The 10,010-nt window shown below is 51.1% G+C and overlaps 1 protein-coding gene across 1 annotated transcript; it reads right to left on the reverse strand.

Moving 5' to 3' along the window:
* Nucleotides 1–416: 416 nt before the first annotated feature.
* LOC144613862 (tubulin alpha-3 chain) lies at nucleotides 417–8,960 on the reverse strand. The gene is made up of 5 exons (XM_078435494.1): nucleotides 8,868–8,960; nucleotides 4,643–4,865; nucleotides 3,613–3,761; nucleotides 2,619–3,299; nucleotides 417–814 (listed from the first exon to the last, which is right to left on the reverse strand). The coding sequence occupies exons 1-5, from the start codon at nucleotides 8,868–8,870 to the stop codon at nucleotides 518–520; spliced, it is 1,353 nt and encodes a 450-aa protein (XP_078291620.1). The 5' UTR covers nucleotides 8,871–8,960; the 3' UTR covers nucleotides 417–517.
* Nucleotides 8,961–10,010: the final 1,050 nt, after the last annotated feature.

Raw genomic sequence — 10,010 nt, forward strand, 5'->3', positions numbered from 1 at the left:
CCCTGCCGAATGTCCTCACCCTACACATTTGACCCACAGCATTAAGGACTTTGTGGACAGCCCCCTTCCATGGACCTCAGGTGTTCAAACTCCAGTTCCAAACTTACACATTAGTCACCATGTGCCATCAACAGAGAAACCTGAAAAATTGCAAATTCAATTGAAAGCCTAACTCAGTTTCGCTAGAATCTAGGAAATCTTTGTGCTTTGGAACCTCAATTTGGAAATAACTGTTTTCCCCAGGTCATGCAGATCATGTCAAGTATGCACTGGCTCCCTACAGATGTAGGTAGTGCTGTACACAACTCACAGTGCAGCCCAGGACAGCTTTCCACACGGCCTGACAGGCCTTGGGGTCCCACCCATCTGTGCAGTCGCATGAGTGCATCCCAAAGGGGCATCACAACAGACCGAAGTTTCATACAGAAACTTTAATTGGAAACAACTGAAAACCACCTGTGCTGCAGGGTGGCAAGAGAGAGAGGGAGAGAGGAATGCCTGCCAGCCATGTCCCCATTCAGTATTCTTCCCCTTCTTCAGCCTCTGCTTCCACGGAATCCACACCCACCTCTTCATAATCTTTCTCCAGAGCTGCCAGGTCCTCCCGGGCCTCGGAGAACTCCCCTTCCTCCATGCCTTCCCCCACGTACCAGTGCACAAAGGCTCGCTTTGCATACATGAGGTCAAACTTATGGTCTAGGCGGGCCCAGGCCTCGGCAATGGCGGTAGTGTTGCTCAGCATGCACACGGCCCGCTGCACCCTGGCCAGGTCCCCTCCGGGAACGACAGTCGGGGGTTGGTAGTTGATGCCCACCTGCCAGAGAAGGGGAAGAAAACAGTCTGTGAAACTTGTGTCAAACCCAGAAGTGGTAGCTGCTTTCATGGAAACAAAAGACATGCAGGTGCCTTCTTTGTGCCCGGCAAGGTGTCAGGTGAGCAGGGTGCTGGTTTCCAGACCAGCAAAACTGGGGAAAGGAGCCCTGGCTCCCGGCTCAGTCCCAAGTTGCCTGAAGGGCTGTGTCCCAGCAACTGAGACCTGTGACAGGTGCTCAGGCAACAGGGCTGTTTCTTCTAAAAGGGGACACTGCTTTGTATTCCTCATGTTATTTTCCCCATAGGCTTCTACAAGATGGGGATTCATTTCTGGAGCTGAAACCTTTTCCACTCGATTCAGAGTACTATGGTTGTTATCACCAGGGGAGATCGTACCCCCGGTCTCCTACCAAATGAGCCAGCCTGTGCATAACAGGGCGACAGGCACACCCTCAGGTCCTAGGACTGTTGCTACTACTGCAACAGGAGGTGGCCTATGTGTGTGCTAAGTAGGAGAAAGGGGGTGATATTCGAGGGCTGGGTCCAAAAGGGGAGGCATTCTAAGTTTCCAAACCAGGAGACAACACGACCAGAGGTTTGGGCAGGGATACACAGGGTCAGTTAGAGCTGGGGTCGGCAAACTTTGTCTATAAAGAGCAAGACAGGGACGCCTGGGTGGCTCAGTTGGTTAAGGTGTGCAACTTCAGCTCAGGTCGTGATCTCACGGCCTGAGTTCGAGCCCCGCGTCGGGCTCTGTGCTGACAGCTCGGAACCTGGAGCCTGTTTCAGATTCTGTGCCTCCCTCTCGCTCTGACCCTCCCCCCGTTCATGCTCTGTCTCTCTCTGTCTCAACAATAAAAATAAACGTTAACAAAAAAAAGAGCAAGACAGCACATATTCTAGGCTGGGTGGGCCACATGGTCTCTGTCACAATTGCTTAATTCTCTCTTTGGAGCACAAAAGCAGCCACAACGAGACACCAATGAACAGGTGTGGGTGTGTCCACATAAAACTCTACATGGCTGGTCTGCCAACTGTGCCGATCCCCTGAACCCAGAATAGGAAGGGCTAGTGAAGGACCCGCTGCAGCAAGCCCACCAGAAGCAGTAAGGTCTGAGCCAGCTAGGCGGCATGGAAAGCAAGGCAGAGGGAAGCACATTTTCCCAGATGGAAAGCATCGACAGTTTAGCGTCCAAGTACTGGACAAAGCTGAAGAGCTACAGCAAGTTTCCTATTCTGTATCAGATGGAAGACTGGCACAAACTGTGTTGGAGGCAGCCTCTGTCCAAACTTGCCAATCTTACTAACAGAGAAAGGAGTATGTTGCCATTTCTTCCGAAAACATCCATGACCATTTTTCGTTAAATCAAATGCTGCATGGGACATTTAGGTTTGGTTTAATTTCCTTATGCCTGAAGAATGACGTGGGATTTAGGAACACTGATGTTTATAGTGATACCCCGATTTCAAATATCCACATAAATTGTCAAAATGCCCTTGAAAATTGCTACATTTCTAAGTCCAAACTATTTTTCCCACACTAATTCTTTCACCCAGAAGCGGCAACAAAAATCCTTCCCCAAACTTTCTGTTCTGTTAAAAAAGAAAATTCTCACACAGATACACAATGTGATAACTCAGGAAGGGAGTTCAAATGGCACCACTGAATAAATTATCACTCTGGCTCACTAATTTGTGACCAAGGGGCTGGCTGCCATGGAACAGGGCATCCCCTACAAAGGGCATGCTGTGCTTGGTCGGCTGCCTGCTGACCGGGAACACCAGTCAACATCACCCAGTCCTACCTTAAATCCAGTTGGGCACCAATCCACAAACTGGATGGTGCGCTTGGTCTTGATGGTGGCGATGGCTGCGTTGACATCTTTCGGGACCACGTCCCCCCTGTACAACATGCAGCAGGCCATATACTTGCCGTGCCGAGGGTCACACTTGACCATCTGGTTAGCCGGCTCAAAACAGGCATTGGTGATCTCGGCCACAGACAGCTGCTCGTGGTACGCCTTCTCCGCTGAGATGACCGGGGCGTAGGTGGCCAGGGGGAAGTGGATGCGGGGGTAGGGGACCAGGTTGGTCTGGAATTCCGTCAAGTCCACGTTCAGGGCCCCATCGAATCGCAGGGAGGCCGTGATGGAGGACACGATCTGCCCGATCAGGCGATTAAGGTTGGTGTACGTGGGCCGCTCGATATCCAGGTTGCGCCGGCATATGTCGTAGATGGCTTCGTTGTCCACCATGAAGGCACAGTCAGAATGCTCCAGGGTCGTGTGGGTGGTCAGGATGGAGTTGTAGGGCTCCACCACGGCCGTGGACACCTGGGGGGCCGGGTAGATGGCAAACTCCAGCTTGGACTTCTTGCCGTAGTCCACCGACAGCCGCTCCATGAGCAGGGACGCAAACCCAGAGCCGGTGCCGCCCCCGAAACTGTGGAAGATGAGGAAGCCCTGCAGCCCCGTGCACAGATCCGCCTGAGAGAAACCAGAGACCGCGAGTCAGTGCCCGCGGAAGCCACACCGCCGACCTCCAACAAGCCACGCTCACTTCTTTGCCCCTGCGGGATGATCACACATTCAAATCGTCCACAGCGCACGTGCAGGACGCTCAGGAGCAAAGCAAGGCAGACGTTAGAGATGTACGGACGCACTGAAGCCACACGTGAAGGGAAACGTGGACTCAAGATTCTGGCCTGGGGTTTTGCCAGAGCGACCTCCTGGTCGCAATCCCTGCATACCCTCCCGTCCGGGGCAACGTCCACAGGAAGCCTTCTCGGCACCCCCTTACCAGTTTTCGGATCCGGTCCAGGACCAGGTCGACGATCTCCCTGCCGATGGTATAATGGCCTCTGGCGTAATTGTTGGCTGCGTCCTCCTTCCCGGTGATCAGCTGCTCTGGGTGGAAGAGCTGCCTGTAGGTCCCTGTGCGCACCTCATCTACAAAGAGGACACGTGGGCCGCAGGGCTTCAAGCCCGTTGTTAACTCACCAGGAGGGGTGGGTTTGGGGACCGTCGGGATCTACCAAGCACGTGCCGTTCCTCGCGGTCGGCAGCATCAGGGTCTCGTAGAAAACGTCTCTGCGTAACACGCAGACCACAGCAGCAATCTATGGCTCAGCAGGTAAAGTCAAGTGGAGGTACAAAGTCCAATCTGACTGGTCCTCAAAGGAGGGAAACCACTCACACCCGCACACAGGTGACTCTGCACGTGCATACATATGTCCTCCTACCCACAGCTACCTCAAAGAGTGTAACTAAAAAATCGCTTACATGCTAGACAGTCACCAGGTCAGCATGACTTTGGCCGGCCAGTCCCATCAGGGCACCCTCTGTGGCCTGCCTCTCACAGGCTTTAGGGTGACATCCTGTCTTCCCCTGGGTGGCCACTGAAAGGTGCTCTCTCCTTGCAGCTCTCCCTGGCAACCACTTCAGCCTTCTAATCTGGAGGAAGCCAACGAATGTTCTCTACTTACCTTTCTGTCAGATGCAGGTCAAGATTCTCACGCAGCAGCATCTTGGTGTGCGCAGCGTTAAGGAGGGACCAGTGCCTGGGCACCCCGCAGGTGGAGTCTACACAACCACCTGCCTGGGGCTGAGGCGGCCACGAGTGAATCTATTACCAGCCTATGTTTTTCCTGTACGTTAGGTTCTCCTAACTTAGGAGCCTCAGTTTCTCACCCGATGTAGCCACAGGCGTGTACTTGTACACCCCGTCCTTTCTGCAGAAAGGATTCAAAGGAGCACAGGGGGCATGGAGGGGGCTTCAGGGAGGCTCTCCCACTCTCCCGGGAAAGCCGCCCAAGTGCCCGAGCACCTACCGACCACGGTGGGCTCCAGGTCCACAAACACCGCTCTGGGCACATGCTTGCCAGCCCCAGTCTCGCTGAAGAACGTGTTGAACGAGTCATCCCCACCACCGATGGTTTTGTCACTTGGCATCTGACCATCGGGCTGAATTCCATGTTCAAGGCAGTACAGTTCCCAGCAGGCATTGCCGATCTGGACACCTGCCTGCCCCACGTGGATAGAGATGCACTCGCGCTGGGAACCAGAACACAAACGTTGAGATCCCCTTGTCTTCAAGGGAACCAACACTATATGGCATGGAAACCATATTAACACACACATCTATATGTACTTCACGTCGTCTATGGCTTTCCCAGACCTTTCCCAGAAGGCTTATGTGACCCTTTTCAAGTCCCTATGAAAACTGAGGTGCTCTAAACCACCCGAGCTACTAAGTGCCGGACTTAGCCCCTACACAAAAGCGTTTGCTACCATACACGTAATGTCAATGGTAAACGCCACACCGTACAGTCACATACAGCCACAGTCACCATACAGCCACAGTTATTCTCTAAAGAATATAGCTACTAGTTTCTGATGGTGTCCTGTCCAAAGAGAATGTAACAACTAATAGATCAGGGAAGGAAGAGTGGACTTGGACACAGGTCACCATGGCCCAGGTGCCAGTGGTCACCATATGTGTGTCATCCATCTACCCATCTACAGCTACCCTCTATTTTCTCCACCCAGGGCTGTGCTCAGGGAGGCTGACCCATCTGGACTGCATGAAAGGGGCTTCCTTGCACCTGGCTTCTGGTTGCATTAGCCAAGGCAGGCATCAGCAAGAGACTGCGAGGTTAGAGGACAGTGTGGTCAGGGTGCTCACTTCCTGGCTCCCACCCTGCCGGACTGCCATGGGCTCCCTGAGTGTGTTTATCAAGGCCACAAACTTTCAGCAGTCAGTGTTCTTTATAAAGCCACCTTCTCAACTTCTAGTAACCACTCCCTTCACCTCAAGGCTAGGAGTTAATGGCAACCAGGCATCACAAATGGTAGGACACTACACTGTCCTTTGGTGGTTTCCTTAGACTCAAAGTACCTATTTTTTGACTGTATCATATCTTTCCCGCCATAAACATAACTGTACAGTCATTAATCATTTGTTCTATTTTAGACACCGTATCCTCACAAATACATAGAGGAGATCAAATAAAATTCAAGGTGTCCCACCTACCCTAAATCCTAATATACAATACCAAGAACTTGAAGTCCTGTTTTTAAGTTTGGCAGGTAATTTTTTTTTCTTATTTTTAAGGTTTGTTTATTATGGAGAGACAGCACAAGCAGGGGAGGGACAGAGAGAGGAGGAGACAGAATCCGAAGGAGGCTCCAGGCTCTGAGCTGTCAGCACAGAGTCCGACACGGGGCTCGAACCACAGACCGTGAGATCATGACCCGAGCTGAAGTCGGACGCTTAACCGCCTGAGCCAGGTGCCCCTGAAGTCCCGTTTTTGGTTTTGTTTTTTTTTTTTTAACTTTTTTTTATTTTTTATTTTTTTTTTATTTTTGGGACAGAGAGAGACAGAGCATGAACGGGGGAGGGGCAGAGAGAGAGGGAGACACAGATTCGGAAACAGGCTCCAGGCTCCGAGCCATCAGCCCAGAGCCTGACGCGGGGCTCGAACTCACGGACCGCGAGATCGTGACCTGGCTGAAGTCGGACGCTTAACCGACTGCGCCACCCAGGCGCCCCTGAAGTCCCGTTTTTTATTACACAAACACCAACTCTCCAATTAGGGGCATAGAGATTCACGTAACACCACAATACCCTAAGAATCCCTCCCAGAAGGAACTATTATTCACTTGCAGAAAGAACTTCTCCAATGACAAGGAATGCACTCCTTCAGAGAAGAAATTCATCAACACTCTGGGAAGTCTTTTGGAATCCACACAATCACACCATTTACAGATCAGTATTATTCATTTTGCCTTACTTATATCCAGGCAGCCTATGCTTCACAGGATGCCTGATTTAGTTTTCTACGGACTCAGCCCTAGTATGATCACAGTAAGCTCTATACCCTGAGAAAATCCCTCAGTTTTTTCTTTTACAAAATGGGGGCTGGTGTGCTACATGATCTGCAAGGCCACTTCCATCTGATTATCCAATGAAACTAATGAAAAGCAGTCAGAAAAATCATTCCTAGCTTTCAATAGAAAGCCATTCAAAATTCATCACCAACCTCACCTGGATCATTAAAATTTTACCTTACTTTACTCAGCCTTATCTTCATCCTCTTTCTTTTCAAGCTCCGGTCCAACTGCTCTCTTCATATTCTTGGCAGATTGCTTTGTTCCCTACATACCCAGAAGCTTCAGCTTCCAGACAGCAAATGCGCAGACCTTTCTGCTCTCTTCCTCCTGTCAATTGTTTCTACTGATCCCCTACCCGCTAACAGTCCTCAAAGTAATCACCGGCCTTCTCAGGCCACTAGAGATCCACAGACCTCTTCAGGGTAATTGGAAATTAAAGCGATTTCACAGTAGGACTACTGAGATAACCAGCCCTTTTCACCGTGTTCACATTTCACCGTGTTCACTGATGGTGCATAATCAAACAGTGGGTAAAACTGGGGTGCTTGGGTGCCTCAGTCAATTAAGCATCCAACTTCAGCTCAGGTCATGATCTTACCATTTATGAGTTTAAGCCCCGCACTGGGCTCCGCACTGACAGTGCAGAGCCTGCCTGGGATTCTCTCATGCTCTCTCAAAACAATAAACTTAAAAAAAAAGGGGGGGGGGGGTAAAACTGTTAATGCCCTAGTACAAATCAAGGTAGTGGCACCAAACTATACCAGTGTTCGTTAGATTCTTCACCCTTATGCACTCACGGTAAAAAGACCAAAAAAAAAAAAAAAAAAAAAAAAAGTCAATTTCATTTCAGAATATTCATGATGAAGCAAAAAATGATTATTTTATAAAACATCCACCCTCAAGTACTGTGACAAAACGGAAAGTATCCATAAAGCTCTTGTGCACCTGCTGAAATACAGCTGTTTTAAGAAATAGCACTTGTGTGCTTTCAGTTGCCAACTGAACTAGCTTTTTTCACAGAATGTTATTTTCCTTGCAAGAGCCGACAAACTATGGCTATTGCAACTTGGATATCTGGTGTTTATGTCAGCATGTTGTCTTAAAGTAAATAAATATTTTTAAAATTTCTAACATGGCAAACGACTACGGAGATAACCCACATAAACAAAGGCTTTTTGGAGTCCTACTTTGTTACACTGTAGAGATGTCCATGGAGTGCCTGGGTGGCTAAGATGGTTAAGCGTGACTCTTGCTTCCCCATCAGGTCATGATCTCATGGTTTGTGAGTTTGAGCTCACTGGGCTGGCAGTGCAGAGCCTGCTTGGGATTCTCTCTCTCCCTCTCCCTCGCCCCTCCGCCACTTGCACTCTTTCTCTCTCTCTCTCAAATAAACTCTATAAAAAAAGAAATACTGTAGGGGCACCTGGGTGGCTCAGTCAGTTAAGTGTTGGACTTCAGCTCAGGTCATGATCTCATATCACATGAGTTCGAACGCCACGTTGGGCTCTGTGCTGACAGCTTAGAACCTGGAGCCTGCTTCGGATTCTGTGTCTCCCTCTCTCTCTGCCCCTCCCCCACTTGTGCTGTGTGTATGTCTCTCTCTCTCAAAAATAAACATACGTTAACATACATACATACATATATACATACATACATACTGTAGGGATGTCCTGGGACCCCAACGTTTGAGAACCACCTTCCAGGCCTCAGGAACCCAACATAACGGCTGTCCTCAGAGACTGAGTCAAGGCCACCCAACAAGTCAAGGTCACCCAGCTTCCAACCTGGCTCATAAAGTTACAATTTTCGAGGAGACATCTGCACCTGCCGACCCCCCTTCATCCGGGACATTACCACGACGCAGGTTGCCGCTGCCCTCAGGGTTCGCACACCCAGAGAACAAGCGAGAGGACTATCATCTGTTCGTCCGGGCAGCCCTGGGCCTCCCGTGCCCCCCCAGCCCCCTCTTCCCCCGATCTCCCCCCCGCCCCCCCCCCCCGCCACACCACACACACACACACACACACACACACACACACACACACAGCCCCGGCCCTAGGATTTGTCGCAGTCTTGCCCCACCCAGGGGCCTCATGTGGCGGGCTTCATCCTCCCTCCTGCCTGGGCCTCTATGACCCGAGAGTGGCCAGGGGGGGACCTCACCATGGTGAGTTCAGCTGCTGCCCAACGCCGTTACCAGACCTCAACCGCTGCCACAGACGCCACGCGCCCAACTGCCGCTGCTGCGCTGTGCACACGGCCCGGGATTGGCCCGCCGCTGCCCAGGTGCCCATTGGTCCTCAGTGCCTCGGGGCGGACCTAGGCCTGGAATCCCGCTTCTGATTGGACGTTACTTGACTTGCGGAGTATGGTGCTTTCTGATTGGATATGGCTTTGGCGGGAAGGCTGTGGCCTAGCCAAAGCAGAGCATTCTGATGCATCCTGGGATGTTAGGTGGGAGTGGTCACGGATTTCTCTGCGTGGGACATAGCACATTTTCGTGCACGTAAGGCCTCAATGTGCGCGTGGCTTCACGCCAAGCTTGTGCCGCCTTCTTGCTTGGAGGCCCAGGCCCACTCACCTGTCTGCTCGTGATTCCGGTCTTTGCAAACGAGACACCCTCTCAAGGCCTGCCCACCATCTACCTGTAACTAATGCAAAGGAGAGCTGCTCTCCCGTGCTTCGCAAGCCAATAAAAGACTTGCACCAAGTTTTTGCCTTGAAGATAGGCTATTGGTTGGTGTGGCACCACCCAGGAGAACGTAAAACCGGTGTTCAACGTCCCGAACTCCCTGATGGCTTATAAACGAGGGGTTTTACGGGGAAATTTGGGGGCGGGGGGGGCGGGGGGGGGGGTCTCCTGAGAAGGTGGACGCTGTTGATTGGAGGCTTATGAAGTCATGTTCACAGATGTTACTTTGTTACTTCAAGTGGCTTCATCTGGTCCGCGGAGGTGTGTTCTATGTCAAGAGACTTGAGATAGACTAACAACTAACAAGATGGATGCCAGCTTCATACCCAAAATCTGCACCCAGCTTTCTTGTCCACCCTTTTTCCGGTGCAGAAAGGCCTTTGCCATCCAGCGCCCGGGAACCAGGCAGGATTTGATTACTTCTTTAATCTGGGGATTTCTGAGTTTCTGGGGACAAGGGAGTTGGAGGGTATACCCCAGGCTCCCCCCGCCAAGGCTGGGTTGGAGTGCAGTGTCCATTTTGGGGAACTTTGGTACAATCACCTGATTCTTCCATTCTGTAAAGACTGACTTAACTTTCTTTGGGATCCACTGTGTGTTTATTTCTGAGAAAA

This window comes from Panthera onca, chromosome D3, assembly GCF_046562875.1.
Source record: "Panthera onca isolate mPanOnc1 chromosome D3, mPanOnc1 haplotype 2, whole genome shotgun sequence".
Taxonomy (NCBI): Eukaryota; Metazoa; Chordata; class Mammalia; order Carnivora; family Felidae; genus Panthera; species Panthera onca.